The 15,284-nt window shown below is 56.1% G+C and overlaps 1 protein-coding gene across 1 annotated transcript in view; it reads right to left on the reverse strand.

Annotated features, from left to right (window-relative positions):
* Positions 1-15,284, reverse strand: part of LOC140430960 (astacin-like metalloendopeptidase) — a 665,106-nt gene that overhangs the window by 360,275 nt on the left and 289,547 nt on the right. The window contains exon 8 of the mRNA XM_072518803.1: positions 13,240-13,321. Within this exon, the coding sequence (XP_072374904.1) occupies positions 13,240-13,321 (82 nt within the window). The remainder of the gene's footprint in view (positions 1-13,239; positions 13,322-15,284) is intronic.

A 15,284-nucleotide genomic window follows, 5' to 3' on the forward strand; every position in this document is an offset into this window, starting at 1 on the left:
CTGGAAGGGATCAAAGCAAAGTGGGAGGAAGAGTTGGGCTAGGATATGGGGGAGGGGTTCTGGTGTGAGGTGCTCCAGAGGGTGAATGCCTCCCCATCGTGCGCGTGGTTGGGGCTGATACAGCTGAAGCTGGTATACAGAGCACACCTGACGAGGGAAAGGTTGAGCCAATTCTTTGAAGAAGTAGAGGATGTGTGTGAACGTTACGGAGGGGGCCCCGCTAATCACGTTCATGTTTTGGTCCTGTCCAAAGCGAGAGGATTACTGGAATGAGGTTTTTTGGGTAATTTCTAAAGTGGTGCACGTGAATCTGGACCCGTCCCCCGGGTGGCCATATTCGGGGTGTCGGACCAGCCAGGGTTGGAATCGGGTGCGGAGGCAGATGTTGCAGCCTTCACCTCGTTGATTGCCCGAAGGCGGTTCCTGATGGAATGGAGAGCAGCCTCTCCACCCTGTGCCCTGGCGTGGTGGGGGGACTTGTTGGAATTCTTGACTCTTGAAGAGGTTAAGTTTGATCTGAGGGGAAGGATGGAGGGGTTCTACAATTCATGGGCATTATTCATCATGCACTTTCAAGAACTGGATAACATCGAACATTAGTTGGGGGGGGGGGGCGGTGGGAGGGTTGGGGGGAGGGGGGCAGTGTGTGTTGATGGTGACTATGGGTGATTCCTGATTCATTTTTGTTATTTGTTTATGTGAACATGCGGGCTAATGTTTGGGGGGAAGATGGGATCGTTGTTATTGATTTGGGGATTGACATATTTGTTATTGATTATTGTTTGTTGTTGGTGGGTGTAAATTCGAGCGAAAATGTGAAAAAGGAGGAGAATAACAAATATATTTTTTAAAATAACAATAAATTTTAAGGTGAAACAGTAAATAGTCTGCTCTGAAATCTTGAACTTAATAACTTATTAATGTATACAGCAGTGCATGTTTCTCATTCATTGAAAACAGTGCAGACTATGGGTAGAATGATCTCATTTTGAAGCAAAGTGCATGGGTGGCTGGCTCCAGCAGGGCCTGACCCACCAATTAAAATGGCATGATCCCGCTCGAGATTCTGAGCTCGAAACCTCTTTAATTATATACAGGTGAGATCTCCTCTGACTCTCCTGGTGGTCTGACAGCTGATTGATCGTCCTTCCCTTAGCTGACAGGTTCCAAGGTTCTGTTGCCATATTTTAAACGAGTCCAGAACAGTATCTCCAGCCTATCTGCCTTGACCAGACGTTGTAGGATGTCAGCAATATAGAGGCAAAGAGATCTGTTCCTCTCTTCAATCTTACCCTGAGCCCATCACCTGCGAGGTACAAATGTCCTTCTTGGACCTCTACTCTCCATCTCTGGAATTTTCATCCATCCCCACCAGTGAACAATGTGGTATCCCTTTCACTCCCCTTATTTGTGAACTTTTCATGCAGGCTTGTTGGGGCTCATCTTCCCTCCCCTCGATCGTCCCTCTGTCTTTCATGGTTCTTATTCCGAAAGCAGCTCTTTACCCCTCCTCTTGCCATTGTGAGCTCTCCCTATCTTCCACTCTTCACACAGCCCTTGTTCTGCCCCGTCAGACCTCCACCACTCCCTGCCTCGCGTTGCATTCCCGCCCCAGTCGAACTTCGGACTTTTATTGTGGTGGTTGCATGAACGTCATAGCACAGTGCTTTCCAGATAGACGCTGGAGTGTGGCACCAGGTGGGGAGGGAGAACCCTGTGCTCAACCCCAGGCGTAGGACTGAACGAAGATGGTGATACAGGAGGGCCATGGATTCAGCAGTACAGTGCTGTCCATGAACAGCAGCTCGTTCTGGAAATGGAGGGCAGGAACTGGTCTGCCTCAACAGAGTGTTGAAGAGTGCTTCAGGAGCAGGGCAGTACTATGACAGAAAGCTTTGTTGCACTCACCTCAAACTCTCTTGCCAACTGAGGGCCGTCATGTGCACAGTACTCTTCAGTGATCAGGCTTGACACCAACATGATTTTTCCTGGCTTGACAAAGATTGGAAGGCCTGATGGCACCAGTGGGCAGCTGTTTTAATAAGCATTTGTGGGATGCAAATGAATGCAAATGGTGTTCATGACACTTGTCAATGGGATGGCCAATCCACCATTCATCTGCCATTTGGGAGAATTGTAACATAATGTTAATTATGTTGGCGATTTCTGACTTTTAGTGTTCTGTCAGATTCTCTGCACCCTTCTGCCACCAAACCTACCATGGACAGGTCAGGAGGATTTTGCGTGAAGTCTGACCTGGAAAATTAACTGCATGGGAATATTTGGACTAAATTAGTCTTTGAAAACAACATTAATAGCGAAATACCTGGCTCATTGATCAATCCTGGGCGCGATTCTCCGCTCCCGCGACTAAGTGCCCACGACGTCGTGAACGGCGTCGAGGGTCACGACGGCGCGAAACGGCCCCGATCCCGACCGATTCAGGGCCCGAAAATGGGCTAGGATTGGGGCCGCGAGAAACTCGGGGGGGCGTGTCGCAAAAGCCGTGTCGTCACCGCGCGACGCCCGAATGACACGGCGCTGCTTCATAAGTGGCGCGATCCGCGCACAGAGGACCCGGAGGAGAAGAAAGATGAAGAGATGGCTGAGCCCCGACGAGCCGCACAGAGATTCCAGGACACGGACTTGGACACCCTGCTGGATGAGGTGGAGCACAGAAGGGAAACCCTCTGCCCAAGACGTGGGCATCGCCAGCCATCCAGCGCGGTGAGGCGCGGTTGGCGTGAGGTTGGCACCGCTGTCAGTGCTGTGGGGCAGACCCCCGGACCGGGGAGCAGTGTCGGAAGAAGCTGCACAACCTCACTCGGGCTGCCAGGGTAAGTGCCATGAGGGTGCCTCCAGGCCCCCCCCCCCCCGGCATGAGGGGGGGAAGTGGGGTTGTGGGGGACCAGGAGGGGTCGGGGGGGGGGGGGGGGTCGGGGCATCAGGGGCGGTGGTGGGAGCGTCAGGGGGGATTGGTGGGAGTCAGGGGGGGTTGGGGCATCAGGGGGGTGGTGGGGGCGTCAGGGGGGTGGTGGGGGGTCGGGGGGGGGGGGTTGGGGCATCAGGGGGGTTTGGGGGGGTCAGGGTGCCCAACGATTTACTCGACCCACATGAACCCTCGGACCTCCCCTGGAGCGATGCCATGGCGTGCTGTCTCCTGAACCAGCAAAAATGTACTTTATATCTGCATGCCCTGATGATACCCGCCTAATTGTGATGCTTTATCCAACCCCCCCAGGACAAGACAGCTCACAACCAGCGTGAGCGTTTGAGAACCGGAGGGGGTTCCCCTGTGCTGCACCCGCTAAATGTCCACGAGCAGAGGGCCCTGGACCTCACTGGGGGATCCGGCACCCGGGAGGTCGCGACATGCCAGCTCGGAGGCGCAGAAGCAAGGGAGAGAACCCTGCAAGTCCTCACCCCCCACCCCCCAACCCGTCATCGTCTCCCTCACACATTGCCCACTGCAGCCTCGATCCCCTCCCCCCTCACACTCATGCCACTGCACCCTCACTCCCCTCCCCCCCTCACACTGTGCACCCACCACCACCATGCACCCGGGCCACCCTGTCTAACGAACCCCGAATCTTTATGTTCCCCAGGTCCAGCCGCCGAACGTCCAGGGAAGTCTCGGCCAAGAGACAGCGGAACATCGCCAACGACAAGTGCACCCAGGGACGCACGTCAGAGGGTGGCAGTCGGTCGGCCAGGAGGGCAATCCTCTCAGTATGGGACGCAGGACCAGGACGCTCACACCACCGAGAGAGACAATAGTGAGCTGCACAGGGCGGACATTCATGAAGAATCGCACATCACGGCCACACACTCTGTGGAATCACCTGGAGGTCAACACGACATGGCCCGCATGCAGCTTGCGCCGGGCCATGAGTGGGAGGAGAACAGATAAGAATTCCTAATGGACGATGACCTCGAGCTTGCAGCACTGCTGTCTCCCACACCATACACCATCACAGAGACACTCACCTCGGTTTGGCATATAAGTGATGAGGCTCCCGGGTCACGGTCTGGTGCGTACCCCACATCTGACCCGGTACAGCAGGTGGAGTTTGGAGCAGCCGAGGGGCTGGACGGTTGGAGGGAAGCCCAGGCCCAGTAAACAGCTGCCACCCAGACGCTTCCCGGGTTCCTGGATGTACTTGACCCACCCGGACAACCAATGCATGTGGACACCCAGGGACTGAATAACGGGATGAGGGCCATCTTCCAGGACCTGCACACGCAGTTGGAGGAGTCCATCCGCATTCAGGAGCAGGGAGTGGTGCCGCTCATCGCAGCCACCCAGGCCGACACCGCACGGGTGGCGTCCGCGGTGGAGGCAATGGGTGAAACGGTTTCGGCCATGGGTTAGGTTCTGCAAGGCGTTGGGCTTAACGTGCACGCGTCATCCATGGCCCAGGAGAGGGCTGCCCTCTCACAGGTAGCCATGCGCCAGAGCCAACACGACATTGCCGCCGCTCTCCGGGCCCTGGCCGAGTCTCACCATGCCATGGCCTGGTCCCAGCAATCGATGGCACAGTCCCAGCAGTCAGTCGCGGAGAGCATTGACCACCTGGCGCACGTGATGGATGGCGTCGCGCACTCACAGGTTGAGATCGCACTGTCCTTAGCAGGAATGTCGCACTCCCTGGGCACAGTCTCGGCGAACATTCGGACCGTGGTCGATCCCGCTGCAGGCCTCCAGGTCTGGCAGCGCCAGGTGTCGGTGGTGCGATGGGGCATGTCTCCGATCGCATCTCCGTCCCACAGTGAGGCCCGGGGGCCACTGGGCTCCCCGAGGGAGGAGGAGGTTCTGGGGCCCGTCCCGGTAGCTCCATCAAGGAACGTCCCGGTACACTTGGTCTCCCCCCGTTCTGTCCCTGGCGCATCTGGTGGGCAGCGGGCAGGTCAGGGTGGCACAACGCCATCCAGAACGCCCGCCGAGCAGCCTGGCCCATCGAAGCCGGGCCGCCCCAGGAAACGCGTGCCGACGGGGAGCCATGTCGAAGGGCGTGATTCTCAGCAGTCCGCCTCCACTCCTGCTGGACCACCTGGGAACACACCTAGACATAGTGGTAGGGCCCGTAAGGCAAAGAAGTTAGGCACGTAAGAGGTTGGCACGGGTGCAGTGCACAGTTTAGTTGTAGGGGGTAACGCACCTATGTTAATCACATGGGGGGGGCTATGTGGTGCCCGTGTGCAGGACTGACAGTGCAATTGGCAGTGTTCAGCGAATCCCACCCCCACAGTGCATGAACCGTGCGGCCACCAACGTGTCGCGTGCCCACTGTCCGCGGCAGTGCCGCCGTGCAGCCTCCTGGACGTAACCAGCACCCGAGCAGTGTTTGTGTCCTGCGTCCCTCCCCCACCCTGATGCGCGCCATAATCCTCCTCCTCCTCCTCTTCCCCATCCCCCTCGTTTGCGTTAGCTCCGATGCCGTCGGGTCCTCCCTCCGACTCCTCCACCAGGTCATCTCCCCTCTGCATGGCTATGTTGTGCATCGCACAGCAGACCACAATCATGCGACCGACCCTGTCGGGATGGTACTGCAGGGCCCCTCCGGATCGGTCCAGGCATCTAAAGCGCATCTTCAGCAGTCCGAAGCACCGCTCCACCACACCCCTGGTTGCTGCATGTGCCTCGTTGTATAGGCTCTCCGCGTTGGTCTGAGGCCTCCGTATTGGCGTCATCAGCCATGACCTGAACGGATAGCCCTTGCCGCCCAGCAACCAGCCCCTCAGCCGGGGGGGGGGGGGATCTATCGAACATTGCAGGGATGAATGACTGTGCCAGAATGTAGGCGTCATGCACACTCCCATAGAACATAGAACATAGAATGATACAGCGCAGTACAGGCCCTTCGGCCCACGATGTTGCACCGACATGGGAAGTCAAAAAACAAAAGCCATCTAACCTACACGATGCCATTATCATCCATATGCTTATCCAAGAAACTTTTAAATGCCCTCAATGTTGGCGAGTTCACTACTGTTGCAGGTAGGGCATTCCACGGCCTCACCACTCTTTGCGTAAAGAACCTACCTCTGACCTCTGTCCTATATCTATTACCCCTCAGTTTAAGGCTATGTCCCCTCGTGCTAGCCATTTCCATCCGCGGGAGAAGGCTCTCACTGTCCACCCTATCTAACCTCCTGATCATTTTGTATGCCTCTATTAAGTCTCCTCTTAACCTTCTTCTCTCTAACGAAAACAACCTCAAGTCCATCAGCCTTTCCTCATAAGATTTTCCCTCCATACCAGGCAACATCCTGGTAAATCTCCTCTGCAGCCGTTCCAAAGCTTCCACGTCCTTCCTATAATGAGGTGACCAGAATTGTACGCAATACTCCAAATGCGGCCGTACCAGAGTTTTGTGCAGCTGCAACATGACCTCATGACTCCGGAACTCAATCCCTCTACCAATAAAGGCCAACACTCCATAGGCCTTCTTCACAACCCTATCAACCTGGGTGGCAACTTTCAGGGATCTATGTACATGGACACCGAGATCCCTCTGCTCATCCACACTTCCAAGAATTTTACCATTAGCCAAATATTCCGCATTCCTGTTATTCCTTCCAAAGTGAATCACCTCACACTTCTCTACATTAAACTTCATTTGCCATCTCTCAGCCCAGCTCTGCGCTTATCTATGTCCCTCTTGTGGTAGTGTGCATTAGGGGTCATGTGGGACTGTGAAGCCGTGATGTCATTGGCTGACAGATCCCAGGTCCTGGTTGGCTGTTGACCTCTAGCTCCGCCCTGAAGGCGGAGTATAAGAACCAGGAGTTCTCCCCCGCCGCCATCTTGGACGGCAACAACGGACCCCAGTGTCGACGGCTCCACGGGGTTCGAGGAAGACGCTCAAGCACTACGATCACGTCTGGCCTCAATGACGCTGGACCAAGCACGGCCCCGGACGCTCCAGACGACGACAACGGTGCTGATAAACGGGCACGAGACACCATGCCTGGTCGACTCCGGGAGCACGGAAAGCTTCATCCACCCCGACACGGTAAGACGCTGTTTTTTGACCATCCGTCCCAGTGCGCAAAAGATTTCCCGAGCTGCAGGATCCCACTCCGTACAGATTAAAGGCTTCTGCATAGTGACCCTAACGGTGCAAGCGAGGGAGTTTAAAAACTACAGGCTCTACGCCCTTCCCCAACTCTGCGCGCCCACATTACTGGGATTAGACTTCCAGTGCAATCTGCAGAGCCTGACCTTCCAATTCGGCGGCCCAATACCCCCACTCACTATCTGCGGCCTCGCAACCCTCAAGGTTGAGCCCCCATCCTTGTTTGCAAACCTCACCCCGGATTGCAAACCCGTCGCCACTCGGAGCAGACGGTACAGCGCCCAGGACCGGACATTCATTCGGTCCGAAGTCCAGCGGCTACTGAAGGAAGGCATAATCCAGGCCAGCAACAGTCCCTGGAGAGCACAGGTGGTAGTAGTAAAGACAGGGGAGAAGCAAAGGATGGTCATAGACTATAGCCAGACCATCAACAGGTACACACAACTAGATGCATACCCTCTCCCCCGCATATCCGACATGGTCAATCGGATTGCCCAATATAAGGTCTTTTCCACCGTGGACCTCAAGTCCGCCTACCATCAGCTCCCCATCCGCCCAAGTGACCGCAAGTACACAGCCTTCGAGGCAGACGGGCGATTATACCACTTCCTAAGGGTCCCATTTGGCGTCACAAACGGGGTCTCGGTCTTCCAACGAGAGATGGACCGAATGGTTGATCAACACGGGTTGCAGGCCACGTTCCCGTACCTCGACAACGTAACCATCTGCGGCCACGATCAGCAGGACCACGACGCCAACCTCCAAAAATTCCTCCAGACCGCTAAAGCCTTGAACCTCACATACAACGAGGACAAGTGCGTTTTTAGCACAAACCGGCTAGCCATCTTGGGATATGTAGTGCGCAATGGGATAATAGGCCCCGACCCCAAACGCATGCGCCCCCTCATGGAATTTCCCCTCCCGCACTGCTCAAAAGCCCTAAAACGCTGCCTGGGGTTCTTTTCATATTACGCCCAGTGGGTCCCCCAGTACGCAGACAAGGCCCACCCCCTAATACAGACCACGACCTTCCCTCTGTCGACAGAGGCTTGCCAGGCCTTCAGTCGCATCAAAGCGGATATCGCAAAGGCCACGATGCGCGCCATCGACGAGTCCCTCCCCTTCCAGGTCGAGAGCGATGCCTCCGATGTAGCTCTAGCGGCCACCCTTAACCAAGCGGGCAGGCCCGTGGCCTTTTTCTCCCGAACCCTCCACGCTTCAGAAATCCGCCACTCCTCAGTGGAAAAGGAAGCCCAAGCCATAGTGGAAGCTGTGCGACATTGGAGGCATTACCTGGCCGGCAGGAGATTCACTCTCCTCACGGACCAACGGTCGGTAGCCTTCATGTTCGATAATGCACAGCGGGGCAAAATTAAAAACGACAAGATCTTAAGGTGGAGGATCGAGCTCTCCACCTTCAACTATGAGATCCTGTACCGTCCCGGAAAGCTGAACGAGCCGTCCGACATGTGCCAACGCACAAATTAACCGCCTCCAAACCCTCCACGAGGACCTCTGCCACCCGGGGGTCACTCGGTTCTACCACTTTATAAAGTCCCGCAACCTCCCCGACTCTGTGGAGGAGGTCCGTACACTCACAAGGAACTGCCACATCTGCGCAGAGTGCAAACCGCACTTTTTCAGGCCGGATGGTGCGCACCTGATCAAGGCTTCCCGTCCCTTTGAACGCCTTAGTCTGGATTTCAAAGGGCCCCTCCCCTCCACCGACCGCAACACATACTTCCTGAATGTGGTGGACGAGTACTCCCGTTTCCCCTTCGCCATCCCCTGCCCTGACATGACAGCGGCCACAGTCATTAAAGCCCTTAACACCATATTCACACTGTTCGGTTGCCCCGCATACGTCCACAGCGACAGGGGGTCCTCCTTCATGAGTGACGAGCTGCGCCAGTTCCTGCTCAGCAACGGTATAGCCTCGAGCAGGACGACCAGCTACAACCCCCGGGGGAACGGGCAAGTAGAGAGGGAGAACGGCACGGTCTGGAAGACCGTCCTACTGGCCCTACAGTCCAGGGACCTCCCAGTTTCACGGTGGCAGGAGGTCCTCCCGGACGCTCTCCACTCCATCCGGTCGCTACTGTGTACTAGCACTGACCAAACGCCTCATGAGTGCCTCCTGGTCTTCCCCAGGAAGTCCTCCTCTGGAACGTCACTGCCGACCTGGCTGGCGGTCCCAGGACACATCTTGCTCCGAAAACATGTGCGGGCGTACAAGTCGGACCCGTTGGTCGAGAGGGTTCGCCTCCTCCACGCGAACCCGCAGTACGCTTACGTGGAGTACCCCGACGGCCGACAGGACACGGTCTCCCTGCGAGATCTGGCGCCCGCCGGCAACACGCACACCCCCCTGACACCAATCACCCCCTCCCTGCCACCGGCGCACCCCGCGAGCGCCCCCTTCCCGGGAGGATCGGTCCTCCTCCCAGGTCCGACCAGAAGTGAAGCTGAAGCAGAAACCGTAAGGCTCCCGGAGACGACAACACTGGAACAAGCACCACCACCGGGGCTGAGGCGATCGACGAGGACGACCAGACCGCCCGACCGACTCGTGGCATCGATGTAACACTACAATGTTGTGGACTTTAACGAGAACTCTTTCTTTTTCCCCCTTTTTACTGTAAATAGTTCAAAACAAAAAAAAAACCTATGTACATACTGTGATGACATGCAAAGGTTTTCCTCCCAGGACCAGCCTTGTAAACCCTTACCACCATGCGAAGCACCACCCCGCCGGGTTCATTTTTAACAAGGGGTGAATGTGGTAGTATGCATTAGGGGTCATGTGGGACTGTGAAGCCGTGATGTCATTGGCTGACAGATCCCGGGTCCTGGTTGGCTGTTGACCTCTAGCTCCGCCCTGAAGGCGGAGTATAAGAACCAGGAGTTCTCCCCCGCAGGCCAGTCTGCTACTGAACTGCGGGGAACAAGTCGCGCTTAATAAAGCCTCATCGACTTCATCTCTATTCGTCTCTCGTGAGTCTTTGTGCGCTACACCTCTGTAACCTGCAACATCCTTCCGCACTGTCGACAACACCACCGACTTTAGTGTCGTCTGCAAATTTACTCACCCACCCTTCTGTGCCCTCCTCTAGGTCATTTATAAAAATGACAAACAGCAACAGCCCCAGAACAGATCCTTGTGGTACGCTACTTGTAACTGAACTCCAATCTGAACATTTCCCATCAACCACCACCCTCTGTCTTCTTTCATCTAGCCAATTTCTGATCCACATCTCTAAATCACCCTCAATCCCCAGCCTCCGTATTTTCTGCAATAGCCTACCGTGGGGAACCTTATCAAACGCTTTACTGAAATCCATATACATGCTCTACCCTCGTCTACCTGTTCAGTCACCTTCTCAAAGAACTCGATAAGGTTTGTGAGGCATGACCTACCCTTCACAAAGCCATGCTGACTATCCCTGATCATATTATTCCTATCTAGATGATTATAAATCTTGTCTCTTATAATCCCCTCCAAGACTTTACCCACTACAGACGTGAGGCTCACCGGTCTATAGTTGCCGGGGTTGTCTCTACTCCCCTTCTTGAGCAAAGGAACCACATTTGCTATCCTCCAGTCCTCTGGCACTATTCCTGTAGCCAATGATGACATAAAAATCAAAGCCAAAGGCTCAGCAATCTCTTCCCTGGCTTCCCAGAGAATCCTAGGATAAATCCCATCAGGCCCCGGGGACTTATCTATTTTCAGCCTGTCCAGAATTGCCAACACCTCTTCCCTACGTACCTCAATGCCATCTATTCTAATAGCCTGGGTCTCAGAATTCTCCTCCACAACATTCTCTTTTTCCTGAGTGAATACTGACGAAAAATATTCATTTAGTATCTCGCCTATCTCTTTAGACTCCACACACAACTTCCCATCCCTGTCCTTGACTGGCCCTACTCTTACCCTAGTCATTCTTTTATTCCTGGGGTACTTTGCACACACGTGCATGATCTTCATGTGGGGGTCGCACACCACCTGAATGTTCATGGAGTATGCGCCCTTTCTGTTCATGAGCACTTCCCTGTTGTCTGCAGGTGGGCGCATGGGGACGTGCACACCATCGATGACACCCTGGACCATCGGTATCCCGGCCACCTTGGCGGATCCACATGCCCGTGCTTCCTGCTGCGCTCGGTCCTCGGGGAATTTTATGTACCTGTCGGCGATGGCGTACAAGGCGTCAGTGACGGCCCTCATGCACCTGTGGACCGATGCCTCTGATATCCCGGAGAGGTCCCCGCTCGGCGCCTGGAAGGAACCGGTCGCATAAACGTTTAGGGCCACCATCACCTTGACGGAGACTGGTATCGTGTGTCCTCCACCAGTTCCAAGTGGTGCGAGGTGCGCCACGAGGTGGCATATATGTGCGACCGTCTCCCTGCTGAACCGTAGTTTCCTCCTGCATGTGATGTCCGTTAGGGCCTCGAACGACATTCTGTCACGGTACACCCTCGGCCTTGCTGGACGCCTGTGGCGCCCTGACATCACCATCAGTGGATTCTCCTGATCCTCCTCCTCCTCCTCCTGCTCCCCCCCAACTTCCTCTGCATTCCTCGCCGTCAGGGGCTCAATGTTCCCCTCGTCATCCCCCAGTACATTCGGGTCCTGAGCGCCTGCGGCCTGCGCGGCGACGACAGGCCACTCCGCGGCCATCCCCTCTGCTGCACCGGCAACTGCTGCATCTGCAGCCACTGTGGGCCGTCTGACTCTACGCTGCCGGATGGCAAACTCAAGAGCTGCAGCTCCAACCACGGCAGTAAGCATCGCTGTCTGGTTGGCACACATGGTGACCTGCAGGAGGGTGGTGGGGGGCAGAGGAATGACATGTTACACGGAGGTTCTTCCACACCTCGCCAGCCGGGTTGCATGGGATACCTGTGTGCCCCGGTTGCGCTGCAGATACGCACCCAGCCTAACATCTGGTCACTGTCTGCGTCCAATGGTCAGTTCACACCGTACTCCTCACCAGTGTGCCAGTCGCCTGTGCCCATCAACCACACGGCAACCTGCGGCCGTGTCCTCGTCACCCTCCTGCCATATCAGGGCAGCTGACATGTGGCATCCGCGGATGGACGATGCCATCCACACTCTCCCTCACCCTCCCTCCCACCTGCACACTCTCCCTCACCCCCCTCCCACCTGCACTCTCCCTCATCCCCCTCCCACCTGCACACTCTCCCTCATCCCCCCTCCCACCTGCACACTCTCCCTCATCCCTCCTCCCACCTGCACACTCTCGCTCATCCCCCCTCCCACCTGCACACTCTCCCTCATTCCCCCCTCCCACCTGCACACTCTCCCTCATTCCCCCCTCCCACCTGCACACTCTCCCTCACCCCCCCCTCCCACCTGCACACTCTCCATCATCCCCCCTCCCACCTGCACACTCTCCCTCATCCCCCCTCCCACCTGCACACTCTCCCTCACCCCCCCCCACCTGCACACTCTCCCTCATCCCCCCGTTGGCCGCAGCCTTCTCGTGGGAAGCCGACCCGGTCTCCAGGAGCTGCGGAACAGTCCGCTCACCTCCTCACTGCTCAGCGTCAGCCAGCACGACTGGCTGACGACTTTAAATAGCAGGTGTGAACGGCGACGGCGTGACCTGGGGTCACGTTGTCGGGACTTCGGCCCATCCGGGCCTGAGAATAGCGGGGATGGCGGAGAATCGCCATTTTGGGTGTCTCGGGCGATTCTCCGGCCTGCGCCGCCCGGAACTCGACGGGGCCGTTCTCGCCGCTTGGGTGAATCGCGGGAGGGCGTCGGACCGGTGTCGCGGGGATAAATGGCGCGCCAGCCGATTCTCCCAACCGGCGCGGGAGCGGAGAATCGCGCCCCCTGTGTGAGAGTTCACTTTTTAAAAATAAATTTAGAGTACTCAATTCTGTTTTCCAATTAAGGGGCAATTTAGCATAGCCAATTGACCTATCCTTTACATCTTTTTGGGTTGTGGGGGTGAGACCCACACAGACATGGGGAGAATGTGCGAACTCCACATGACAATGACCTGGCACCGGGATGGATCCTGGGTCCTCAGCGCCGTGAGATAGCAATGCTAACCACTGCACCACTGTGCTGCCCTGTGGGAGAATTCTTAAATAAATTATTTACAAACAACTGTCTCAAACTCACCTGCCATAGTGCATAATTGAGCCATAATCATATACTATGTCCTGATTATTTGTATTCAGCAGATTAAAATTAAATTTGAAACCTGTAAAAATAAAACAGCCAAAATTAATTCAAAAAGAACTGTTTTGCATTTCTCCATAATGTTCACTGAAAAAACTGTCTTTTAACTTCATCCAACAGGGACTTCCGGTTGCGGCGATGCGGAGCTAAGCCGCGCGTTTCGGCAGCTCCCGCGAAAACGGACTTTCGGGCTCTCCAGAGGAGCCCCAATGGAGCTTTTTTTTAGATTCATCCCGTGTGGGAAGGAGCAGTGAGGTCCCCCCCTACAATATTTGGCAGGGAGCAGCGGTGGAGCAACGAGGAAAGAGGCCATGGAGCAGAGAGGAGAAGAAGGCAAGATGGCAGAGGGCGGAGAGCGAGCAGCGTGGGGGCCAGACCAGCAGGAGTTCCCGATGAGATGTGTGGAGGTGCTGAAAAAGGAGGTGCTGGCGCTGATGCTGTTGGCGATCGAGGGGCTGAAGGAGACCCAGAAGACCCAGGCGGTGGAGCTTCGTGAGGTGAATGATAAAGTGAACACCAACGAGGACGATATCCAGGGCCTGGCGGTAAAAATGGAGGCGCACGAGGCGGTGCACAGGAGGTGGGCCGAGAGAATTGAGGTCCTTGAGAACAGGTCGAGGAGGAAGAACCTCCGGATTCTGGGTCTTCCTGAATGAGTGGAGGGAGCTGATGCCGGGGCGTACGTGAGTACGATGCTCCATTCGCTGATGGGTGCGGAGGCCTCTCCGACCCCCCTGGAGCTGGAAGGGGCTCACCGGGTCCTGGCGAGGAGACCCAAGGCAGATGAGCCGCCAAGCGCGGTAGTGGCAAGGTTCCATCGCTTCGTGGACAAAGAAAGTGTGCTGAGATGGGCCAAGAAGGTGTGGAGCAGCAGATGGGAGAACGCGGTGATCCGAGTATACCAGGATTGGAGCGCGGAGGTGGCAAAGAGGAGAGCTGGCTTCAACCGGGCCAAGGCGGTGCTGCATAGAAAAAGAGTCAGGTTCGGCATGCTGCAGCCTGCGTGACTGTGGGTCACTTATCAGGACCGACATCATTATTTTGAAACGCCAGAAGAGGCTTGGACATTTATACAGACGGAAAAACTAGACTCGAACTGAGGGGATGTGGTTGTATATGGGGGTGTAAATATGGGTAAAGAATATTTTGTGGGTGGGATGATGGATGGGGATGTGGGTAGAGTTCTGGTTAAAATTCCTAAAATTTCCTTTTTTCTTTTCTGTAGACAAAATGATGATGATGGGGAATGTGGGCGTCGGTCCTGGAGGGAGGTGAGGCTCGGGGATGAGGGAACTGGGATGATGGCCGCAACAGGATAGCGCCACAGGGGGCGGGGCTGGTTCAGGAAGGCGCAGGCTTTTTTCCCGCGCCAAAGGGCGGGGGGGGGGGGAGGAAGGTGAGGAGGAGAGACTCCCACACGGGGAGATCAACGGGAAGGCGGGGGAAGCCGGGGTCAGCAGAGGTCAGCTGACTCACGGAAGTAATATGGGGGGAGCAAGTGCTAGATGTGGATCTAGCGGGGGGAGGGGGGGTGGATTCTAGGGTTGCTGCTGCACTGTCCGAGGGGGAACTGAAAATGGAAGAGGTGGTCGGGGCGGGGGTTCCCCGCCTGGGGGACTGGAGGGTGCGGGAGGTGCGAGCATGGGACTGGCCTAAGATAGGTGATGGCTAGTCGGGGGGGGGGGGGGGGGGTGGGGGGGGGGGGGGGGGGGGGGTGAGTGTTCTGAAGGTGGCAGATCAGGTCAGGTTAAGGAAGGGATGAGTGGGACAGGTGTTCCATTCAGGGCTGGATGCGAAGAATAGAGGGGTGGCAATACTGGTGGGAAAGCGGGTGTCGTTTGAGGCCAAGAACATAGTAGCGGACCAGGGAGGCCGATACGTGATGGTGAGTGGTAGGTTGCAGGGGACAGAGGTGGTACTGGTGAATGTATATGCCCCAAACTGGGACGATGCTGGATTCATGAAACGGATGTTGGGGCGTATTC

Source organism: Scyliorhinus torazame, chromosome 10 (genome assembly GCF_047496885.1).
Source record: "Scyliorhinus torazame isolate Kashiwa2021f chromosome 10, sScyTor2.1, whole genome shotgun sequence".
NCBI lineage: Eukaryota > Metazoa > Chordata > Chondrichthyes > Carcharhiniformes > Scyliorhinidae > Scyliorhinus > Scyliorhinus torazame.